Source organism: Cherax quadricarinatus, chromosome 96, assembly GCF_038502225.1.
Source record: "Cherax quadricarinatus isolate ZL_2023a chromosome 96, ASM3850222v1, whole genome shotgun sequence".
Classification (NCBI taxonomy): Eukaryota; Metazoa; Arthropoda; class Malacostraca; order Decapoda; family Parastacidae; genus Cherax; species Cherax quadricarinatus.
Genome location: NC_091387.1, coordinates 3543888 through 3569814, shown reverse-complemented (window position 1 = coordinate 3569814; position 25927 = coordinate 3543888). Strand labels below are relative to the sequence as shown.

The following is a 25927-nucleotide window of genomic DNA, read 5'->3' as shown; positions in this document are numbered from 1 at the left end:
GAACACGATTGACATGGTACTTTTTTGAAGTGTATTATACACTACATAACTTACTACTTGCAAGTTGTGTGTGTGTGTGTGTGTGTGTGTGTGTGTGTGTGTGTGTGTGTGTGTGTAAGTGGAGTGAGACACACGACTAGCCACACGCCCGCAGTTTACACTATGTGAATCTATAAATCAACCATTTACGGGTACCACTAAGCTTTTTGGTTATAATTTATTTCTTTTGCATTCTCAAACACTTTAATATGACGACTTCATTATCATAATTCTTTTTCTAAACAAACTACTGAAATTAAGACTAGAATTTATACAGCAGCAGTCGTTGTTTGTCTGTTGTTGCTACTGAATAGGTGTGCATATAACTATTTGTGTCATGGGCAAGCCCTACGTAACGTAGGTGTGGCATAGTGCCAAGTGTCACATGTATGGTGTTTACTTGGTTGTCTGTTTATGGTAGCCAGGATCATTGACCCCTGTCTTACACTCACACCTGGCCTGCTATGTCAGCTTGTTGGTGCTCACTGCTGGCAGTCCAACGTAGACACTAAGGTCAGGCTGATCACAAACTGAAGGTATCTATCAAAACTTCTCAGGAAGACAGGCGGTAATTCCCTTGTAATTGAAATAATGTTAAAAAGCCGTAGACCATTTATGCTCATCGAGTTCTCTCTTGGTGTATTTATCGCACCTCTGCTACTCATTGTATGTGCTTTAAATACACCTTGCCTGTATGAATGGGTGTGAACTTGACCTACCTAGCGTGGACCATTCTTGTGTGCTAGGGACCTGCCGAGTGCATGTTGGATCCTTACATTAACCAGGCACTCCAGTATACTCAAGCTACACATTACGGTTTAGCCTAAAATTACTCAAGTACAGCTTGAGTAATTTTAGGCGTTGTGGTGTTCGAGTTGATGCTGTTATAGAAGGTTCTCTGTACGTTTTCCAGGTCTAATTTCGCCAGTGAAGGAAAAACACGGACTGCAAAACAAGATTTTACGGTGACAAAGTTTAGCTCGATTAGAACTTAATCAAGTCTTACAACTTGATCAAGGTATTGGATGATAAAACTCTTTAACATAGCAACAATAATCCAGTTTGGAGTGCGCAAGTGCATTAACGAGTATCATCATAGAATTGACGTCTCTTGTTTTGAAGGTTCTTCTTATCCAGCTTTCAACTTCTGTTTTGAAGGTTCTTCTTATCCAGCCTTCAACTTGTTTTGAAGGTTCTTCTTATCCAGCCTTCAACTTGTTTTGAAGCTTCTTCTTATCCAGCCTTCAACTTCTGTTTTGAAGGTTCTTCTTATCCAGCCTTCAACTTGTTTTGAAGGTTCTTCTTATCCAGCCTTCAACTTCTGGTTTGAAGGTTCTTCTTATCCAGCCTTCAACTTGTTTTGAAGGTTCTTCTTATCCAGCCTTCGACTTTCCTTGCATTTAAGCTAAGGTGTGTTTTAAACGCAATACCTACCCATACGTCCCTTGATTCCTCTTCCCTTTGATCGAGCGGTTTAAGTGTTCCCTTCCAGTCTTTAATTCTTAACTTCCACAATAGAACATTGGAATCTTAGATGAATTTCGTATTGTTTTCTGTGGTCCACTAGAGGAATTAGTGTTTATATCAATTTGGAAGTCTGAAGTTCCTGTATGCTTCCTACGTAATTTTTTATATTGTCTACCAGATATATTACAGTGCTGTAATTTGCATGTCGATGTCAGATGTGAGAATGGGAAAAGATAGGGGCGAGTTCTGTTCCTTGAAGCTTTTAATTTCATTTATTTGACGACTATTACCTTTTGGGTGGAGGTTATTTGAAAACATCCTTTGCATTGTATTTTGTGTTACACCGTGCACAGTCAGATCACTGGTAAGCTAGAGGTCACTAGCAGTGTTTGTTACACCGTGCACAGTCAGATCACTGGTAAGCTAGAGGTCACCAGCAGTGTTTGTGTTACACCGTGCACAGTCAGATCACTGGTAAGCTAGAGGTCACCAGCAGTGTTTGTGTTACACCGTGCACAGTCAGATCACTGGTAAGCTAGAGGTCACCAGCAGTGTTTGTGTTACACCATGCACAGTCAGATCACTGGTAAGCTAGAGGTCACCAGCAGTGATAGCTGGCTGTAACATTCACATGTGAATAATTAATATAATTTTCGACATGAGCAATTAAACATGTGCAACACCTGTGTTTTGCACGTGTCTACTAACACGTGTGTATTAGTAGGCACGGGCAGTGTTTACGGTAGCAGCGCATGTCAATGATTGGTTATTGCACCGGTTATGTTATGACAGAGATCCTTGGAAATATAAACACAAGTGCAGTATAAGGCGATCCTTTATTGACAGTGTTTCGGCCACACAGCGGAGTTTATCAAGTCACAAACAGGTCTACCTGGGTAAAGAGTACATGAGCATGTACGTAGTATTGAAAGTCAGGTGGACAAGGTTTGGATAGATTGTATCATCTGTGTTTATTTTTCCGTCGTGTCATTTATACCATTTATTTCCACAAAAATCACTGTTAGATGACACTGATTCCGCCGCCACCACCACCAAAATCACCCTTGTTAAAGGTCTTCTCAGTCTGTATATATTGCATCAGCACTTATCCCGCAGTCTCCCTAAAACCCATGTCGTAATGGGTAGTTGTGAAATGCAGGAGCATCCTGTTGTTGGCTTGTTTATATCTGGTGAAGCATCGATGCATGTAGCAGTGACTACTAGGATTTATAGTTGTTCACCATTATTATACTTCAGCGATATCGCTGGAAAAAGAAATATCACCAGAACCAGATTAGACGTTTTCAGAAGGAATCTGGACCAGTCTTGCAAGTGCCTGATCAGCCGGGTCGTAATGAGTATGTGGTACCGCGGGTCGGTAGCACTAATAACCCGGTAGGGGTGGGTGAATCAGGTGGTCGCCAGGTTATTCTGGCCATCAGGGTAAAACTCGAAACCTGTCACAGGTATATAGAAGTGAACATTATCAGCGTAGTACGTCGTTGACTTCGAAAATATTTGAGGTTGTGGTATGATACCTGTGTCTGGATACACTACAGACGATATTTAATGTTAGCCAAATGGTTTAATTTCCATTTTTTACACCTGAATTAAAAGGTTTGTTTTAAAACGCAGACCTGTCTAAGATATACTACCACCTCCCAGGATGTCACTCGCGTATTTACTGCTAGGTGAGTAGGGGCAACAGATTTAAGAAGTCTTGTCCATATAAGTCTCCTTGCCTGGGAATTGAGCCCAGTTTTTTTTTAGTTATGAGTTGAGTTGTGTGAAACGTATGGGAAGATAGGGACGGCATGTTAGGGAAGCAGGGAGGGTGGAGTTATGTGGAGGGATTGGGGAGAGAGGGAGGGAAGGCGTGTAAGGGTGGCGCGGTATTCCAGTCAGTAGTGCCGGCTGTGTGGAGGCACCACAGCCCTGGCAGTTGCTCAGCGGAACTCATGTAGGCCGTCCGTCATTCCTCCAGCCTGCACGCGGTTCCCACCACCACCGCTGCCACCCCTACACACTCATACTCAACACTTCAACACCCGGGAGCACATCTTATGGCTCTGCATTGTCTTGGGAGCAGGATAGTGCCGTGGGCAGAAGATAGTGTTCGACTAAGGCGGACTGCGGTGGCTGGCCCAGGCAGGCTCGCCGTCATTCCAGGTTCACTGTGCATCGCTTCCGATCACTTTGCTGTGTTGCCCGGCGCTCATGTGTGCATTCTTCAGTAAACTGCATGCTGGCGTCTATCACTCGCTGATACATTAAACAGTGGCTGTGTCTGTAGTGAGAGACTTGTTTGTATTAATGCCTGGTATTGAGTTTGATCTATGGTTCTTTCTTGTGGTTGGTGATCGTGTCCGTGGTGGTGAGTAGTAACTCATTCCCAGCAGATAAGACTGTGGCATAGTCTATATTGGCAAGTGGTGCATCCCGTCCTTCTGCCTATGGCAACATGCGTTCCATCCACACCCGCCGCCTCACGTTCATCAACTCAAAATCACCATGTAAACACTGGTCCTTCAGATACTGCGGTATCACCAGAGGAACTCATTGCAGACTCCAACCCGTCCCAGAGAAAAGAGAAGCTCAACAGACCTTCCTCCCTGGATATTCTGCCTGCCATGTATTCCTCAGAAGACTCCATATCCCTGACTCCCATCGTCCAGGACCTGCAGATGGAAGAGGAAGAAGAGGATCACTTCCAGATGGGGGACACGACTGTGGATGTTATATCAGACGTGGCGGCGGAGCTGCTGGCTGACACCATAGACTCTGTCATCGAGCTCTCAAACTCCATTTCCAAGCTTATTAACTGTGATGCAGAAGATGAGAGGCCGTGTATCTGTACCAAGTATGTGGTATGTGTGGGTGAGGCGGAGCAAGTGCATGCAGTTTGCCTGGGCTTCCTCTCTCTCTCTCTCTCTCTCTCCTCTCCTCTCTTCGTATATGGATGCTGTTGTAGACTTACGAACTCACGTATACACGCTAGCTACTCGACTCCGGTGAATTTGTGTAAACATGAGGCAGTGTTCTGAAAGATGTACGTAGTTTAAATACTCGTTCTTATCTTGCAGGTGTTTGTAATATAGCGTGATTTAACCAGGCAAAGTTATGATAGGTATATCATGCTCTGGTATACTTATCTGCATCCTTTACCTCTAACAGTTATCATTGTATTTGCAGTACCGTACATACACGATAATGTGCCATCTCATTACGAAATGTGAAGTCGCGAGAGAACCTAGACAAGATAGTATACCTGAGAGGGTGTCGAGGAACTTCTGTAACGTGGCATTTATGATTTTGCTTCATTTTAGTCACAACAACTCGTAACATAAGAAAGGATAACACTGCAGCAGGCCTATTGGCCCGTACTAGGCAGGTCTTTCTCAAAACCCAAACCCACTAACAGAAATATTTGCTCAAGTTTTATGTTGGCTATGCAATAAGACCACAGTAAACAGGTGATATCACAATATGCAAAGCAACAACTCTGAAAAATAGTTCATTGATAATGTGAAAAGTCACGAAAGCGCTTGGAATTTCTCTATTTTTCACAGTGGTTGTTTTGTACGTTGGTTATAGCCATCACAGCCAGTTGGCCGGAAGAAGGTCGAAGTATAGTCATTACTACCTGTTTGTTGGTGGAAGGTTGAAGTGTAGCCAACACATGTTTAGGTTAGGTAAGGTTTGTCAGGAAACAGGACTAGTGTTTCCTGACGCGGGTCTTGGTCACATGATGACCCACACCTGGAACACATGTTTACTGGCGGAAAAGTGTAGCCAACACAACCTGTTTACTGGACGGTGATTATGAAGTGCTGTATCACAGATGTTGAAAGTTCACTAATTACGCTTATGACTTTGTGTTGCTGAGTATACACATTTTAGTTTCTTTGGTGCACTCATCCTTAATCCTAGAAGTGGCGGGACACAGTGGGATGGTACATGTACAAACATTAGCTTGTATTGAATCACGAGTGTGTAAGGTGACAAGGTACACACCATTGCAATATGAACCTTTAACTTCACGGTATCGCTAAAAGGACACGTGCAACTAATGCACATTTTGTGGCAACTTTTCGCTCTCCAGAAGCTTCGTCAAGCGCAGCGGCTTGATAAAGCTCCTGGAGAGCGAAACGTTGCCACAATGAAATGTCACATTAGTTCCACATGTGTCCTTTTACCCAACACATCGCCGGTAATTCTACCAACATTATTACAAGTTATCTGTAGTCACTTCCAGGGGTCACTGTTCTAGCGGCCCGGTTCTACAAGCTCCCGGGTTGCTGCCCTGATCGCTGCTTCCATCTGTCAGTTGACTGTAAGACAAATTGGTGAAGCCCTCCTGATGAAAGAAATTAGAGGTATATTTCCCTTTGGATTAAACCTGATTACCAACCACTTCCCATAAGCCATAAGACCCATACCGGTTTAATTATATCGTGAGTATACATCAGTTCGTCACTGTGGGTAATTGTGGTGCATGTGTAGACAGTCACCATTATTCCTGGTGACTGCCTGATCAGTCAGGCTATTGGTGACCATGGCCTGCAGGCACTGAATCTGCACTCTCTGGAAAGACGTAGAATTAGGTGAAATATGACTGAGGTGTCTCTATAGGGAAGTGGAGAATAATCCTTTCCCTGTAAGCCATTCGTGTCGTAAAAGGCTACTAAAACGACTGAAGCAAGGGGGCTAGCAACCCCTTCTCCTGTATTAATTACTAAATGTAAAGAGAAAAACTTTATGAAAGTTGTTTTTTTCGGGTCACCCTTCCTCGGTGGGAGACGGCCGGTGGGTAAAAAATGACTGTATAAATGGAAAACAAGAATTAATAAAGGGGATGTAGATAACGTGCTAAAAAACATCCAAGACGACTCGCACCAATGGCTTCAGGCTGGAAAAGATTTAGATTTAGAAAATATATAGGAGTTGCAGATAAGTGGAACAAAATACCGAGTAGCGTCATTGAAGCTAAATCCTTTAGTAGCTTTCAAAACAGGTTAGGTAAGTACGTGAGTTAGACTTGCCTAGCATGGCCCAGTAAGCCTTCTGTAGTTCTTTCTTTTGTATTCCTTTCATGGGGATGATTTGATGCCGATAGACTTTTAATCCAAGGAATTGAAGCTACTCTCCATTTCATCATTCAACTTTATCATTAATTACATTCTCAGAGGATCGTATAGCACCTGGAGAACGGGGCAGTCAGCTTCGAGCTAAGGAAAAGTAACTTAAATTCTTTGAACCAAGAGTTAGAAGACAACCTTTCCTCTTTTCCTCTTTCTCCTTTGGGTTGTCTTTCTTATACCTAAGTGTTGCACACGTGTCATTTAAGAACTTGTCGGTTCTCTGAGCCATTTATCTACATTACTCTTGGTCTCAGGTCTACAGTTGGTGAGTCAAGAACAGGTCGTGTAGGGAATTAATCTTAGGATTGTCATGAAGTATGTACACCCACATACTGTAGTTGTTTACATTGTGCCTCTGTGTACACTTGTCTTAAAAACAAGTAGTTGAGTGCGTGGTAGAGAAACACGTGAAATTATGTGCAGCCATTTACTGGCAACGTTTCGCCCATACATTGGGCTTAATAAACTTATAAACCGATCCATACTATTATATCCAATGCAAAGAATGATGAAAGATGAGGAGTTTGAGGTAATCAGTCCCGCAGTCGACGTGTTCCGTCCATCAGTCTTCGCTTTGGACTGAAGAAGGCACTACGTGGTGAAACAATACCCTTATATACTTAGACTTATGTAACCTGTACTACCTTAAATGAAAATTTTATTACAAATGCTAGTTACATTTGGGAAAATAATTGTTACATTAATGGTATAAAGAACAGACAAGTTGATGTAGCACACAACCAACTCCTGAGGATCGATTAAAAACACGTTCCCTAACCACTAGCTTTTTTTCAGTTCACTACAGAAATTGGTATAAACCTTGGTAATAGGTACCGATAAATTGGCTTAGAAACACACGTAAGCAAACACTAAGACATTAAAAAAAAATTATCAAGGTTCTGGATTAGAAAAATGACCGATGTCCCAAGACCGAAACGTTGTCTAATAAACATGTCCTAACGTTTGTTTACATGTTTTTCCAAACCAATACACAGATTATCCAGTAGACTGAAATATGAAGCAATGTATCTCAGTTATGGTAAGTGTTTAGTCTCTTAGTCTCGATCGGTCTGAAGTAGAGGCAGGGGATGGACACAGAAGGTGCAGCAGTTAAAGGCATTGTCACAGGTGGTCGGGACCCACCAGTGGAAGGAAGTCGCGGTTAGCAATAGGATTGTAGAAGATATCCTCTGTAGATTATAGATGACATACCTGGAAAAGCCACTGGTTGGCAAAAGTTCTTTCTAGTGACTATACCCAGGTGTTGCGCGTCTTATTGATCAGTGATCTTTTGACTTACGATTCATCTATGTATATTGAAATCCCTATCAATATAGATTCTTGAACATGTCGGCTGTAGAATAAGGTTTATCAAAGGATGAAATGATTGACCAAGGCTGCTAGCAGCAACAACCTGATTAGCCAGGCAGTAGGTAAGGAAGCCAGTCCTCACGACTAGGGTAGAACGCTGGAAACCTGCCACGGGTATGAATAATTGAGGTAAACAAAACTTGTAGAAAAATATATTGTGGTGTATATAAATTATTGGAAAGATTTTTATGTAGCAGAGGGAAACAAAAGAGTAATTGTGTATGCCTCAAGTGCCTGATCAGTTAGGTTGTGATGGCCTTTTTGATCTGCGGACAGTATCAGCAACCTGTCAGGGAGATACTACCGTCCTATCAAGGAGGAACTACCCTTTTGCCATGAACTCGCTCAATTGTACAGTAATCATCGAGGGAGATACTACTTCCATGTCTTGTTAAGTTTGCAGATAGCAATCGTCAAGTTGATATATAAATTGAATGTGCAACACTTGGGTATCTCTACTGCCGAAACGTTTCGCCTGCGCATCAGGCTTCTTTAGATGAATACAACATCGGACACGGTAGTAATTTTGAGGTGGTTAGTCCATCAGGCTTGATAGGTGGTAGTCACCCTAAAACAAAAGTCATGCGGCCATACTTTCTGTACATGTTAAGACGGATACAGTAGTTGTTTAACAAAGGAATTACAGAAAGCTCTCCCTGTACCATGATACTATGGTGTTGCAGTTCTTGTGTTTAATACTTGTTAAGTAGCAAGTTATATCTTTGTTTTATTGAAAGCTTTTTGTTTTTTGGTAACAACCTAATGTAACCTAACCTAACTTAAAATTAATTTAGGTTAAGGAGAGTTAGATTTGGTTGCCAATTTTTTTTTCTTAGTCGACAACATAACTGTCTCCAGTACACAGCCCACTTAATAGTATAGAATTTACATAGAGTAAACAGTCGCTAAACTAAGCCCATATTAGTGAAGATTTTGCTGAAGTGTACCTTCGCAGCCTGGCTTGAGGCCCGACCTTTTTAACTTTCTGATCAACCTGGTTCCATGAGAGAACACTGCTGCACAACGAACCTTTTTTATACACGATGTTTTGCTCTGGGTAGGCCTTTATCAAGTAAAGCTCTACCCAGAACAAGACTGTCTTTCTACCATACTTTTCAAGTCCCCAGTTTTCTCTAGAGTGGGAACACATGAAGTTCCTCGATTTTGAAACTAATGCGAGTAGGATACATCATAATTTATACCTGGAAATTTTTTTAGAGGGATTGGTCCTAAATCTGCAGACTGACCTGACTCCATACTAAACCAAGTCGCTTGGCAGACGGTGCAAAATATTCCTAGTGGAAAGCAGAGGGGCATTTAGAGAAAACGTTAAGTGTGAAGTGACCAAGACTTTTTTTTAGCTTTCTCCCAGGCTGTGATGGATACGTGGGGCAGCGGGCCTCCAGCAGCAACAGCCTGGTTGACCAGGCAAACACCAGACGAGCCTGGCCCATGGCTGGGCTTAGAGAGTAGATCAACTCTCGAAACTCTTCAAAGGTATAAAGGTATACCTAAGGGGCGTTAACAACAGACCCCTATCTTCAAGAGGGAACTTGATATGTTCCTCAACTTAGTTCCTGATCGGCCGGGCTGTGGTGCATACGTTGGTCTCTGTGCTGTCAGTACCAACAGTCTAGTTGATTAGGCCCTCCACCAGGAGACCTGGTCTGAGACTAGGTCAGGGGAAGTTGAACTCTGAAACCGTCTTCTGGCAAACTTGGGTTAATACCTTCTGTCCTAGGTTTCTAGTGTATCCTGGCTGGTGACCTACTTCCTGCAGACTAGAAGGGTGTGCAGCAGGAGCAGCTGGGGGAGCTGGTGTATTGACCCGACACTAGCAGCAGCAGCAGCAGCAGCAGTCGCCGCTGCCGCTACCCCTCCCTACAGCCTGCGTCAGGATAATACTTTGTGTATATATTCTTTGGGAGCGCCACCTACCTCACTTCACAACACTTGCTTTGCCTCACAACAGTAATGGCTGTAAGCTCACATGTGGTATTAAAAAGATACACGTGGCAACGAACTTTTATATATAAAAGTTTACGCCCACTAATGGCTTTGAAGGATACCTGAAGGGCGTTTCCAGAGGTCAACCCCTGTGTAGCTCGGTCCTAGACCAGATAGCCTGGTGGATCAAGGTCTGATTAACCAGGCTGTTACTGCTAGCTGCATGCAGTCTTAACATACGAACCAAACCACGGCTGGTCAGACACTAAGTTCAGGAGCTTGTCCAGTTCCCTCTTGATAACCAGAGGTTTGTTAGTAATTCTCTCTATACATGGAGAGACGGTGTTGAAGAGTCGGGAACCTCTGACACTCAAGTTTTCTCTCTACTCATCTCGCCCTTGCTTTATACAGGGTTCTGTTCTAAATGCCTTTCTAGCTCCTACCAAACCAGGTTCTTTGATTGTTCGCAATGCCAGGTGCTGAAGACAACTGTCTTTCACCACTTGAAGTTATTCATTACGTTATCTACTTGTGATGGCAGGACTCATCGCTCCTGCTGCTTGGTCTAAGATCAGACGTTCCTCTTACGGTCTGATTAATCAGGCTGTTGGTGTTTTTTGATATTGCTGCTAGTGTACATCTATGACATGCGTTGATAAGACACTTTCTTGCATCTTAATGTAATTTTATTACGAGTAATATAGCAGTCGTGGTATTAGTATAATAAACGCCAAACTCAACTACATAAAATAGATGAGTGGGTTCAGTGGAAACCCAATATTCGGAAAATCCGAGTCATACGTACATATTGGGATTTTATTGCTGCTGGTGAAGGGCCCTTGATACAAGGAATTAGAGCAGCTCCCCTTAAACCTAACAATCCATCTGTGTTTAGGCTTTGTATAAACAAACTCATTGTTAACCTTAGCATTTATGGCTCATCTTTTTGAAATACTCATGGCTCACTTGTTTGAAAGGCTCATTGTCCTATACCTATTATTTTGGACCTTAACTCTAATGGCGCCTATAGCACAGCAGTTCTGCTACATTGTTCAGTATGATAGTTACATTGTGGGAATACCAGCAGTGTTGTTACACTGTTTCGTATTATATTGTGGGAAACGCCAACATTATTCTGCTAGACTATTTATTCTTTGGGAGAGTTACATTGTGGAAATACTGTACCGGCAGTAATGTTACTACACTGTTCTTTATCATAGTTACTTGGTGAGAATACCTGAACTATGTTTGTACCTATTCTATATGATAGCTACTGAAGAAAAGGTACATACCGTCGTGCATATTGAGGAGGGGGGTTAGTGTAACGTCACAAGGTTAGCTGGCACCATTAGTCGGGTCCTGGCACTGGCACCATCCAATACTTATGTACCCAGGATTTTCTTGGCTTGCTCTTCTCTAAACCTGATTGCAGAGTGCACACCCCTTAACTTGTTTGTGTAAACCGACTTCTCATTAGGCCAAAGAATATGCATAAATTAATGATTGAAACTATCTTTATTGAGAGACATTTTGCTAGCAGTTTAGGGTTTAAAGTCTAATACAGAGACATGAAAATGACAAATTTTGTATTGGAGCCAGTGGTAAGATGCAGTTGAAGATATGGTCACATGTGGGCAGGGCCCACCCATCACACACTCCCCTACTGCTTTCTCTTGTTTCTTCCTTGCACTCAGTGGCCCAGAAATTTCAAGAGTGGCTGGCCCACATTCAGTGCCAGCACAAGGACATGGAGTTGTTTTGTGCATTGGGCTCCTGGGTAATGAACAGTTACTTGCACATGCACAGAAGTGATTAGTGGACAAAGGATCGAGCCTTTACCACTCCTTACTTGAATGACTTTATACTGAATGTCCCATGCAAGCTTAGCACTTAGTTGTTCTTAGGCAGTTCCTAATTATTTTTTTTTTTTGGAGGGGGAAGGGGAGCATTATGAGATGCTTCACCCATTTTTTTTTATTCCACAGGAAGTCAGTTTTAGATGGTTCTCTGTTGATCATTAGTGGCAGTCTCCTCGCCCACGGCTGCCAGTTTGCCAAGAATCCTGTGACTTGTGGCATGGCACTGACTTACCATTATTTTTTAGCAGTGTGCCTTCAGCTTCAGTCTTGGGTGTAGTTTTTATAATCACTAGGGTGCCTGCCAGGACCTTGGTGACGTTTTTAGGCATCTTGCAATGTGGGTGATCTTCCTTCTTTAATGGGTGTATGAACTTTTAATTTCTAATGGCCATATTTATTATTTATTATTTAACGTGGTAGGTTTTTATTTTGCACCTGGTGCAGAGCATGTATTGTTGGGTGTCCTTTTCATTGTGCAGAGCACTTAATAATCAATAAGTTCTCGGTGCTCTTCAAATTGTGTATTGTAATTCCTGCTTTCTCCCTCCCTTACTCCTACTCTTAAACTCTGCCAACTTCCCTATCACGTGCTTCTCTCCCTCACTTTATTTCTTTGTTTATTAGCTATTCTTTTTCTCCTCCACAGTCTTTCACTGCCCCTTCCCCTTCCCCTGCCCCTGTCTAGTTCAAAAATCAATTGGGCTATTCTAATTTTGTAGGTTGAATGTTGTTTTTTTCCTTTACTGTTCAGATTATCTTACAGTATTTTTTCAGTTATATTAGCAACACGTCTGTGTGTAGTGTAAAGCATAGGATGGTGGGTTTTGTCTTAGGTAGTTTTGTTTACCTGGAGAGAGTTCCGGGGGTCAATGCCCCCGTGGCCCGGTCTGTGACCAGGCCTCCTGTGTTTGCAACAAGTTCTTAATGTTGGATCGGTCTTTGCTGGCATCATGAATGTTGTGGTCATGAAAGATGTTCTTAGCTCTTTCTTAATCGCCTTGTGTTCGGTCTTGATGTCTCCAGCAGAAGCACTCATTTTGTGACACATGTTAATACTGTAAAGGAAATTTGGTAGAGTTCATGTGATTTTTTCTTTGCACACTCACATTTTACTAGAGCTTAATCCTGCATATTTGTGCTGTGTTCACTATATAACATAATTTACTAACATTGCCTGTTTTTTCTGCTTGGGTTACAGAATAGTGTAAGTGTACGGCATGTGGATAAGCCATGATGGTGGCGTGAAGTTGGAGGAAACGAGAGGAGGAGGAGATTGAGAGAGGGGCGGTACATGTAACTTAGGCACACCTCGTTTGTTACTGTAGTGGATGTCGAGTGTTGTTGTAACTGGTGCTTGCTTGTGTCAACACTGTGCCTTCTTCCCTTGTGGGTCAAATAGTCAATACACAACCCTGAGGCTTTGCACGTGAGTCATTAGGGCAAGCAAGTGCTGGCTTGTGAGGGGGCTTCAAGGTAAGTATTGATGTCAGCTATGATGTATCTATGTGCAGCCAAGCGCCAGGTTCTTGATATGTGGGGGAAAAGATGACTGCGCCTGCATACAAGCCTTCTGATGTACATCACCGCAAAATTTGGCCATCAGTGCAGTCACATGCAGGATTCCCCCACAACAAGCACCCTCTGTAATTTAGTCTTGTGTTGCTCTTTAACCCTACTCACAAATTACATATTCCCTGTATGACAATTTTCTGTAGTTACATATTTGGATAGATTAATACTGTATGTAGTTACTGTTCACAGTATAGTTACAAATTTTTTTGGTAAAGTTTTAAGTGTCCATACTACTGTCATGTAGTACTCTTGTTTCTGTATGAATACTGTATATTGCTTGTGTAGTGTATATGTGCATATACAGTATTTTTATAGATTGTTTATGATAGAATCTCTTAAAAATTTTAATGAAAATCGAAAGATATACAGTATTTAAATAATGAAATAGCACAATGAACAAGAGATGTAAAGTGGAGAAGCGATTGAGAGGTTTAATTGAAAGACTTTCCTCAAAGTCATTTGAGTCGGGGTAGAGAATGTAGCTTGCACTTTAAATTAAAGGTGTACATACAACTATACCTCTGTTGATTTAATGAACAGTTGGTGATATTGGAGGAAAGCTTCTGCAGGAAATAAGTACAGTACAGTAATGTTATACATTACATAGTGTTGGTTAATCAAACAAGAAAACACCTTCCAGGAATGGGAAAATGGAATTTATGTTTGGTTTTCATGGGACTTGTGAATTTCCACACCAAACATCTGTGGCTGGGTTTCATTTTTGGGGTTGCTGTATATGTAGCATTTTTTTTTTCTTTCAGTGCTATTATCGATCCCCAAAAAGCATAACGGTCTTTGTTTTATGCTTCGCAGATTTCCAGAGCTTCACCCATTAAATGTATCTTTTATTTTGTGAATATTGGTAGTACAGTATTGGGTTAGCACTCAGCAGTTTGATAATTGATTTGAGGTGGTAGCTATATTTCTGTGATTACAGTATTACTATACTTCAGTCACCTTAATTATGTATTGACTCGTGTGAAAAATTAATTTAAGAAAGGTTTATTGTCTAGGTATTCAGCACAGTGGGAAGTACATATGGCAGACGAGTGCATTGCAAAGCATACTTAACTAACTGACAACTTTCTGTATTCGCTAATATTTGTACTGTATATTTTTTCAGTGATTTGACCCATTTTTTGATTGAAAACAGGCTTTTTTTCTGGGGGAGGGGGAATATAAAAAGTGGGGTTGGGTGCATAGAGGCTGGAGAAAAAACTTATGTAATTAGCATTTAGTGAGGAGGAGAGTAAATTTAAGTTACTGTAGCTAGTACACTGATCAAGATCAAGCATGTTAAGCTGAGAGTAAAACTTTTTGATGGGATGCATGTATTCCTAGGTGTTAAAATTTGTTTTTTAAATATCTTTATGAAGAATATGGAACAGATAAGTAAGAAGAATGTTAATGGGAACTAAGTGCAGTAGCATGGTAATGAATGGTTGGAAAGGGGGATGGAGTTCATTTTCCAGGGGATTGCATAGGCAGGGTAGTCAGTGTGTGTAAGATAGCATCATAAGAGAATCAGTAGCAGGGGTTTAGAGGTAGACATATTGACCAGTTGTTAGAATGTAAATCATGGTACTTACATTAGTATCAAGTCAGTATGGTACAGTAGATAAAGATTATTTTAAACTAAAATTGCATACCCTAGGCCCAAAACTATTTAGACAGGTGTCTGTATAAGCTGTATTAACTTATTTTCCACTTTATAGATATTGATAGCTGGGATAGTACAGTAGAAAATGATGGGCACAGTGTGTGATAACCCATAATTGTGGCTTTAAAATACATAGTTAAATTGAATGTTCTGTGCATTATTACAAAAAATTTATTATTATTTTCAGAATGGACAAAGATGGCACTCTAGACATAAGCTTTGACGAGTGGAGAGACTACTTACTGTTCCATCCATCAGCAAATCTTCATGATATTATTCTTTACTGGAGACATGCCATAGTAAGTGTTTGATAGATAGCCCAGTTTTACCTTGGCATTTAAGATTGTGAACTTACTCTTTTCTCCTTCAGTGCCACCTTCAAACACCCCTCACATGTCAGCCTCTCAAGCAGAGTGATGTTAGTCTAATAATATAACTATATATTTTTCCATGTATCTTAAGATACAAGCTTGGGCTCAGTAACCAATAGTGGTGTATGGTGGTTATTGTCACAGGGTGTTCACTGTGAGGTAGCACAGTGGAATGTGTAGTGCTATTGTGGGGTAGCACAGTGGGATGCGTAGTACTATCAGAACAACTGCAACAGTATTTTCTAACAGGGAACAGAAAAATTAGTTTCCATTTATGATCCATGATTATATTATTGAGTGAGCTTAACATTTATGATGAATACACCATTATTGGTGGGTGTGCAGCACTCTCTTAGCACACCCGGCATACACACCCCTTGGTAAGGAACAACAATCAGGCCTGAAGCCTGTCTGCAAGAGTAGATAATTTCAAATTGCCCAAATCCAAACTGTGTGTAGATCATTACATTAAAAGCTATGATTATGGTTTGGCTTTAGACAATAAGCTATACACGACAGTATTACTAGGTGAGTGTTTTTGTATATAAATGAACGTTTCACATTCATCCATGAATTATATGCATAGTGAAGCTTCAGTATGGATTATCAATGGGAGGGATGTTCGTTTAAATGAAAATTCTTTGTATCAAAATCCCCAATGCAATGGACATGGTCCATTATGAACACTCCTAATAGTCCATTGTATGGGGGAGCCCACTGGATACACACACCACCAAGGAACAAAATCTTGATGCAGTAGACTTGGTCTGTTATATTAGAAGCCTACCAACCACACACACACACACTACCACTAATGGACAAAATTTCAGTGCACTGGACTTGTCCATTGCATCAAAGAATTGTACAGCCAGATATTTTGTCAGTTATGTTCAAAATCTATAACATAGGAGTCTATTATATTGAGTTTTACTTTGTATACCTACTTTATGGTAGATGTAGAGCTGAGTTAAAGGCAAGGTTAAATTGACCAGGTAATTGTGTGTAGTACATACAGAGAATGATCACAGTCGGCAGGATTCGATCCCACTACAGGGAAACTGGCAAGGTTCCCAAAGTGACACTCTACACTACTCAGCCACAGATGCCTCAAAAGCTGGGCAGCCTGGTTTACAAGCCATGTTTTGAGGCATTTGTAAACCTTTTATACTCTCATTATTTTTAATAGTGGAAAGTTATTTAACCAGTTAACTATATCAAGTTTTGCTATTAACTATAGTACTGTTGATGTAAAAGATTTCAGGGTTTATCTTGTTAATGAACTGCTAAAGCAATAATAGGGAATATGACTAAACAATTATATTACATTTAGTGATGTGTGTCTTCATTCTGTACATTATTTTGCAACATTAGATAAGCTGAAAGCAGTACAAAAAATTTACTTATCACTAGATTAGATTTTGCCACCGAAGTGGCTAGTTTATTGTGCACCCCATATCCATCCTGTGGACAGTAGCGCGAGAGCATGTGGATACACAAAAGGCCTAGGAACTAGGCCCCAAAGGGTTAACAGGAATACATATGGATTTATATCTACATATCTATAGTTCACTTATCTGTTACAAGCAAATTTAGGAAATTTGCTTAGTATATCAGGTATCTTATTTTCATTAATAAGATATCTTGACATGTCACATAGGTTATTATACTGTCTGTCTCTGTATTCCTCAATAAGTGGACAATTAAGCACATAGTGTTCAAGAGAGTGACCATATGCCTGATCACATAATTTACATTTAGTTTGATCATCATCTGTGTGTCTCCCAAACTGCCAGAAGTACTTGTAACCAAGCCTAAGCCTGGCCACTACAACATCAGTCAGTCTGTTCACATTGCAAGTTGCTCCATAAACATACTTATCTACGTTCATGTTATAGTGGGTTATAGATCTACTCAGGCTTCTAACTGCATTCCTATAACAATCATCTTCATTATTTACTTCTCTCCTAATATTCCTAATGCTAGACACAGATATACCAAAGTTATATTCTACATTCTCCTTCTGGATACTCTTCTTGGCTAACATATCAACTTTATCATGAAGGAGTAATCCAATGTGTGATGGGATCCATAGCAATTGTACATTAATTCCTTTGTCCCTAATTTTTGAGTATCTATACCTGGCTTCCCCAATGAGCATGTTGTTGGAGTCATTATATGAGCCAAGAGCCTTCAATGATGACATAGAATCAGTAATGATGATAGAGTCAAGCTCAGTGTCATAGGTTAGCTTTAGCGCCATTAGGATTGCAAACAATTCAGTTTGCAGTGTAGACGCCCAGTTGTTAATTCTTATGCCTAACTCAACAAATTTATTATCGTTCTTAACTAGGGAGGTGGCAACAAGAGCAGATGCAGCCCTGCCAGAAGACTCCTGTTTAGATCCATCAGTGTATATAACTTGTGATAACTTATTACTACCAGCTAGGCGAAAAATTTCTTCTTGAGCAGTTGCTCTAACAAGAGATTTAAGGAAGGGATTACTAGCAATGAGCTTCTTGGGAGGGACTTGTAGGTATGTGATATTAAATGAACACATCTTCCATGGAGGGGTGAAATGCTCTTGTTGCCTACAGTGATACAGTTCATGCAGGTTATAAAACTTAATGCAATTGCACGTTTTCACAATCCATTTAGATCTGTGTGTATTTACCTCTAGACACTTGGTAAGATTCACTGTGACAGTGTCTGGTTCGTTTCTCAACATTCTAATACCGAGTACAGTGTTAATTTCAACAATCCTATCACTGATACTAGAAATACCAAGCACCTTCCTCATGTTAAGAACTTTTGTAGATCTGGGACAGCCAAGAATAATCCTGAGAGCTTCATTTTGCATTAACTCCAAGGGTCGGAGAGAACTTTCTCTAGCTAATATCAACATGGGAGCAGCATAATCAATTAAGGACCTAACATAGGCTATGTACATCATTCTCACGATTCTCACATTAGCACCATAGTTGGGATTGTAGCCAGCAACAGCTTTGAGAGCATTTAACCTAGCTTTACATTTCTTGTTTAGTTGTGGTATACGTAGTGGATTTGTTAAAGGGTACATCTACACCAAGATATCTGTAAGTTTTAACGTAGCTAATGATTTCACCCTGCAAATAGATGGGTGGGGGATGTCGTTTGCTTGTTAATATCTTAGTTTTAGAGGAAGACATTATGAGGCCTAGTCGATTACAAATTGCTTGAACTTCATTAAGAATGGTATTCATCTTCTTATGCCCTGTTGTATGGATCATGATATCATCAGCATAGCTTATAGCTATATGTTTAGGTGAGGCAGGTAGAGCATTTAGGAGAGCATTAATCAGAATATTAAATAGCATGGGACTAAGAACTCCTCCCTGTGGTGTACCTAAAGACATTTCTTTAGAATCACTTCTGAAGCCTTGGTAAAGGACAGAGGATACTCTATTTGACAGGTATCCTATTATCCAGCAGAGTAAGCTACCACCAATATTCATTTTGGCTAGTTCATGTAGTATAACGGTTCTGTTTGCAATATCAAATGCAGATTTTAGATCAAGAAAAGTGGTAAAACTAGTAGAGGTGTGTGCAGTGAGAAAGGTGGAAATACAGTTCTGCACACTTTTACCTTTCATGAACCCATAGAGGTAGGGGGAAAGTTGATGTCTGATTCTGTAGTACAATCTGTTAAGCATCATTCTTTCAAAAGTTTTGCAAAGACAACTAGTTAAGGAAATGGGCCTAAATGTATCAGGCTGTTGGGGCTTAGGGATAGGCACAATGAGACTATTGGTCCAGGAAGTAGGAAGAACGCCCTCGATGTAACTGAGATTATACAGTGCCAACAAAGGGTTATCAGGCACGTGCCTTAGAGTTCTGAGAATATCATAGGTTATACCATCCTCTCCAGGAGCAGTTGATCGACCTTTGGTTAATGCGTTATCTAATTCATACTCGGTAAAGAGGCAATCACTCTCATCAATATTTTGGCTCATAAAATTAATCAGTTTCAACATTTCTTCAGAAGTACTCTCTAAATTTTTTCTAATATGAGATGGAAGGCTTTCATGCCTGGATGTTTTGGACCAGTCATTTATGAGGTCATTTGCTTTTTCAAGAGGAAAGGGATGAGCAACATTGCCAGTCTTTTTCCTGGTTATTTTATTTATACCTTTCCAAGCCAAACTCAAAGGGGTGGACCTATTTAATCCACTAACAAACTGTTCCCATTCCTGTTGCCTAAGTTCTTCCTTTCTATTCCTTGCATTTGTTAGTGCAGCTTGGAACGTTCTGAGCAGGTCTGGGGTTCTACATTCACGGTATGCTTTACCAATCCTCCTAGCTGCATGTGTTAGATTGCGCAGCTGTGGATCATTATAGTATTTACATTGGTTTTTATTGTTATTTATAGTGGAGGGTCTTTGTTTCCTATTCCTGCCCACTTGATCTGTGAGAACACTCTCAATAGTGGTAATTAAATCATCATTAAATTTTTGTGTGCCAGTGGGCTCTTAATTCTTATACCATTGATCCAAGTGGTTAATAAAGTTGTCTCTGTGTTCTGGTTTGAGAATAAGTTTCCTCCTGTATTTAGCTCCTTGATTGCTGGAGATGTGATCAAGATTGACAGTTGTTAGTCTTGGGAAGTGATCAGATAGAAGATCATCAACTATGACAGAGTCATGCATCGTATATGATGTATTAAATCCAAGACACAGATCTAGTATGCCACCATATATGTGAGTAGGCTCAGTAGTGCCCACAATTCGAACATTATCATGCTCATTCAGCAATCTCACTAGTTTAGTTCCATTGGTGTTTGTTATAGACCCACCAATATTCTTATGTCTGGCATTAAAATCTCCAAAAATGATGGTAGGTTCACTATTGATGCGATCTGGTAAAGCATCAGGTCGAAGCTGGTTCGCTGGGGCATAGAGATTAAAAATGTTTATGGAAAAATCGCCTGCATATACTTTGACACCATGATACTGCATGTTAACTCGACTCTGCAAGGAAAGGAGTGAATGTGGCAAGTTCTTTCTGACATACATCACACAACAGTTGGTTGACCTTAGGTTATAAGCTGCATATCCAGGCAAGTTTGGTGGAGGTGCTCCATCTTTCAATCTACAGTCCTGCAAACAGATGACATCAATATTCTTGGTTGCACTAATATGATGTAAGTCAGGCAACCGCTTCCTGATGGAAGCAATGTTCCATGAAAAGATTTGTAATGTATCCATTGTAGTGGGTTATTACAATCTCTTGCTCATAAGAAGGTAAAACTATTATGCTTTGACTGCAGTGTGCAGACACTTAAGAGCAAATAGCATAGTTTGTACGTCTTTATCTTCAGAACCTTTATTTTTAAGCATTTTTCGGCATTTTGGCAGCCAGTTATGAGGCAAGTTTTGAAGGCAAGAGTTATGGGCTTCTTTCTCACAAATTGCTGGAAGCTGAACGGAGATTGCTGCACTTCTGACATCATCACCATGCTCAAGAGCATCATCCTGATTACATATATTTATTAAACTTGTCAGGCTCTGTTCAAGATGCTCAATTTTTTTCTGGAAATTTGTTATAATATGAGGAAGGTCAGGCGAATCCAATGCCTCTCCGGAGGATGGCACTTCTGGGTTAGTGCTTCCTTTAACACCTATCACCTTAACAGGTACCATGGTTACATTAGTGTTCTCTGTTTCATCATTCATTGCAGGTAGGTCCTGTGCATCTGACTCATCTCCAATTTCCAGGGAGGTTACCTGTGTGGTGTCCATCTGACTGTTGTAGTTGTGTGTATTGGGAGAAATGACAAACTCATCCCCATATTCAGGTGTAGCCATAGGTATCTGTAGTGGCAGACCAGTAGTTCCATATGTGCTAGCAGGGATGGCTAGCTCCTCCACAGCTGGTGTGTGTGATGGCATTCTGGTATCACCAGAATTGTTTGCAGTGAGGTTGGGTTCTTGCACACTTTGCAGAGGTTCAGTCTCAGATCTGGCTGTGGTAGACTGGATGGCCCCATCCTCAGTTACCATTAAAGGACTGTTATCAGGTTTACATCGAAGGTTGTTTGGGTTCTGACTGCAGTCCTTGTGGGAAACTGTAACCCCAACTTCTTTACAGTTAATACACTTAAATTTTTGGCTGTCAGGGCCTACTGTGCATTCTCTAGTGGAATGTTTCCCAGCACACTTACCACACCAAGAATGTAGTATTCCACAGTCTACTGCAACATGGCCATAGTGCTGGCATTTGTAACACCTACGTTTAGGGGGTAGGTACACTTCGATGTTTAGGAAACGTAAACCATGCACCCAGATATTCCGGGGGAGGGGCACAGGACCCACCCAACTGGCAATAATTTGGGATTTTCCTTTAAGTCTTTTAGGCTTGATGATATGCTCACTTAGAGTCAGATGGGATGGGTCCATGCAGAGAGGGTATCCAAAGATCATGATACTGACCCATTTTTTAAAGTGGTGAGTGTCTGATTGAGGTCGGAGCAGCTTAACCCTTTGAGGGTTTTCGTCGTACTAGTACGTCTTACGCGTAGGGGTTTTTGACGTACTAGTACTCATAAATTCTAGCGGCCTCAAATCTAGTGGGAGAAAGCTGGTAGGCCTTCATATGAAAGAATGGGTCTATGTGGTCAGTGTGCACAGTCTAAAAAAAATCCTGCAGCACACAGTGCATAATGAGAAAAAAAAAAACTTTGACCATTTTTTTTGAATAAATCAGCGACTTTGCAGTGTATTTTTGTATGGTATTTATTGTTGTATTCTAGTTTTCTTGGTCTCATTTTATAGAATGGAAGACATATTACAGAAATAGAGATGATTTTGACTGGTTTTACAAAGAAAGGTGCCTTGAAATTGAGCTCAAAGTAGCAGAAATGTTCGATTTTTACCAAACTTCAAAAGTAAACAAATCGTGCCAAGCGTGCAATACACGTCAACTGGTGAGTCTAATATTCTTTCACAAGTGCACCAATAATATTTATACCATTTTTTACACTAATGCAGTAGTCTGCATAACAGTAAATCTTATATTTTTTGTGAAAATAAAAATTCAAAGTGGAAAGCAAAAGAATATAAGAGGGGCCTTGAGACGTGAATAATGACTAGAGGAAATGTCATTTTAGTGCCAGGAATGTCTTTCTTGTTTATTCTGGACCCTATTCGGAAATTGGCATCTTTTGAAATTTGTGTGAAATTGGCAAAATTGCTAAATTCTGACCACTGTACTGGATAGTTGAATTTCATAAATGAGTGGTTTCTTGCACCCATTCGATAGAAAAAATGGAGTTCTAGCGAAATATTCATGTTTTTTGTCGACTAGTACAGTGAAATTGGCCGAAAATGGGGCTCAAAGTGGGCAAAATCGCCGATGCGTAAACATCGCCGAGACCGCTAACTTTGCAAGAGCATAATTCCGTAAGTTTTCTATCAAATTTCAAACTTTTGGTGTCTTTATGATCGGGAAAAGATTCTCTATCTTTTCATAAGAAAAAATAATTTTTTTTTTTTTTAAATTTGGCCGACCCTGTGAACGAGTTTCGGAGAGGGCCTGTCGACCCTCAAAGGGTTAATATCCCCATAAGGTGTACTAAGTAGATCATTGATCAGCTCTTTATTCTGTTCCACAAACACAAAGTTGTGTGTGTTTTTCCTAAATTGGATCCTTGAGTTAGGATGCTTGTTTACAGCTTCCATTAGCCATGCACACTTAGCAGGCAGCGGGGTGTTGTCAGGGAAGTTCAGCTTAACACATTCTTCCTTTGAAGAAAGACTTCTTGCAGCCTCTGGGCACCAAGGACGTTTAGTGTCACATTGTGTACGAGTCAAGTGAGTCTGACTACGTCGACGCTCTAGCCCTTTCTCACTTTTTCTCTCTTGTTTACTTTTAAAGGTCTGGAAGCTATCATCATTTCCATCACCTGCAGAAATAGGTTCCTCTATGACAGTTACCATGTTTGCCAGTGATGATATCTGGTGTAAGACTCACAACACAAGAATTCCTCGCTTATCTTTCCCTTATAGCTTATGCAAGAGCAAATATTCACTACAAAGTCAGAAGTCCAAAATAGATCACAAGACACAAGTGCTCAAGTAACGCGTGTGTAAGTGAGATTGTTTAGGTACTGGTTCATCTATCTACAGCTGCACACTTATGCTTGCATACATGTATAACATAGTAATGTGTGAGTTACCCAGGATGGACCAAGGAAGTCAACCAGAGTGATTTATCTCATTGTCATTGTAACATTACCTTTTTTTTTTTTTTTTTTTTTAGTAATTCTGTTTACAATCTATGGTTGGGGTAAGAGGTTGTCTTCAGCATTCATTGTGATGTCTGCTATATTATTATTTCAGTGAGGTACATTAGGTGGCAGTAGCCTGAACTATCTCAAGTGGAAGTTATCATTTGAACCTTATGTTTAATGTGATGTATGTCAGAATTCTAATTTTATGCTCAATATTACCTACTTTCTCTCTCTCTCTCTCACTTATCACTATATATTATACACATGATATTTTTTTTGTCAAGTGTTGTGTAGTCTTCCTCTTGTGATATTCTTTATACAAAATATTTCCACTGAAAATTTCTTTACAATAATTTTCAGAATATCGTAGTACCGATATTTTTTGCAAGTGTTGGATGTTTGGTATTGCCAATACGTTTGGTAGAAAGATGCCTGGAACAAAGTCAGCTATTCATATATTCATATGGTTCACTGAGCTATGAATTGATAAAGCTCTATGCAGAATGAAACTGTAATAAAAGCTTGCTCTATGTACCTAGTATCTTTCTACCATTTTTTGTGGCTTCCTTTTCAGTTCATCATTTTCACTTACCTTGTGGGTTATCTATCCTTCCAGAATGTAGCCGAGGCAATGGTGTCAGGTGTCTTCACACTTTTACTCTTAGGAAATATACCCTGTAGTTTTACCATACCTTTTGAATGCTGATCAGTATCAGCATTCTTTTCTACTTAGCACAGCTCCTCAAGGAAGGTTCCTTGATGTTGGTGAGGGGCTCTTGATTTAGGAAATTGGATCTGTGCTCCAGTTCCCCGAATTAAGCCTGAATGCCTTCCACATCCCCCCCCCCCCAGGCGCTGTATAATCCTCCGGGTTTAGCACTTCCCCCTTGATTATAATAATAATAATAATTCTACTTAGCATTTTATTCATATCACCTTACTTTCTCTTGCTTCATGAGGTACACAGGAGCCAACAAATCTTCTCTTTACATTCATCATCTTTATTGGTCTTGTAGCTACTTACCAAAAGTCCCTCAGATACCTTTAAGTACTTATCAGTTCCATAAATTTTTTTTTTTTTTTGCTAATGTTTTGCATAGTATTAGTTAATAAACAACAAAATCTGATAAATGTTACTGAATAAAAATTGCATGTTGTGATCAATATTTGAGACTTCCCAGGTTATTAAACTAATTATATGCTATACAAAATATGGGTTTACCTTCATTGCAATGTTACATTTCACAGAATCTTGACGTTGGTGAGGATCTTTCTGTACCGGAAGATTTTTCTCTAGAAGAATGGTTGTCTGGCAAGTGGTGGAGACATCTGGTGGCTGGAGGAGTAGCTGGTATGGTGTCTAGAACTTGTACAGCTCCACTGGACAGACTCAAGGTCTTCCTTCAGGTTAGTTATTAATCCAGATATGTACTATACAGTAACTGTAAACTACAATTAGGCATACCAGCTAGCTCCCTTCAAGGTGGTGCTGTGATGTCATTGAAGGACTCTTGATCCCAGTAATTGGAGTTATCCTCCCTTTCCTTGGATGAAACCTGTCTCCCATTCCCAAGGTGTTGTATGACCCTTCTCCATAAATAATAATAATCATAAGCGTACTGGTTAATATGTATGTATTTAAGAAGGGTAGGTTCAGTATTTTAGGCTGATGTTTATCAAATCATCAAAATAATCTGAAATGACAGGTAAAATTGTGATACAGCACTTTATTAAATTTTCTGTGTGGGAAAAACATAATTTTTTTTCTATACAATAATAGTATTTACTGTGACACTCAGAAATCAAAATTAGAAGACAGCTGAGGTGAGTAGAAAGATGAAGTCAGAATAGGCGAGAGTAAAACTAAGATCAAGTCATGAACGTTCTAAACATTACAGTATTTGACAGTGTGCTGAAAAAGACGAGCATCAATGGAGACAAAACGGGGACTGAAATTCATGTTAAAAAATGTTGTCTATAAGGGGCGATTCTACAAGACACCATTTACAAATGCTGAGAATGTGTGTATGCAAGTGTAATTTGCCTATACAGTACATGTATGTGGTTGCAGGGGTAGAGTCACAGAGCCAGCTTATGGGATGTCTTTGGTCTCTTAACTTTACAGGAAATGTCCTTGAAATCCCATGACTGTTAATGTTCAGAGATGATATGTATTACTAGTCATACACTAGAATCAATGGTACAGTACTGTAAATGTCAAGTGTACATCACTTCTT

At 40.3% G+C, this 25927-nt stretch overlaps 1 protein-coding gene across 3 annotated transcripts in view; it reads left to right on the top strand.

Moving 5' to 3' along the window:
* LOC128701780 (Short Calcium-binding Mitochondrial Carrier) overlaps positions 1-25927 on the top strand; it is a 195443-nt gene that overhangs the window by 156048 nt on the left and 13468 nt on the right. For 2 of the 3 annotated variants that reach the window (XM_070105012.1, XM_070105013.1), the window contains 2 exons: positions 15244-15355; positions 24939-25097. In XM_070105012.1, the coding sequence (XP_069961113.1) occupies positions 15244-15355; positions 24939-25097 (271 nt within the window). Of the gene's footprint in view, positions 1-3823; positions 4367-15243; positions 15356-24938; positions 25098-25927 lie in introns of those variants that run through there. The other variant, XM_070105011.1, reaches the window with a different exon arrangement.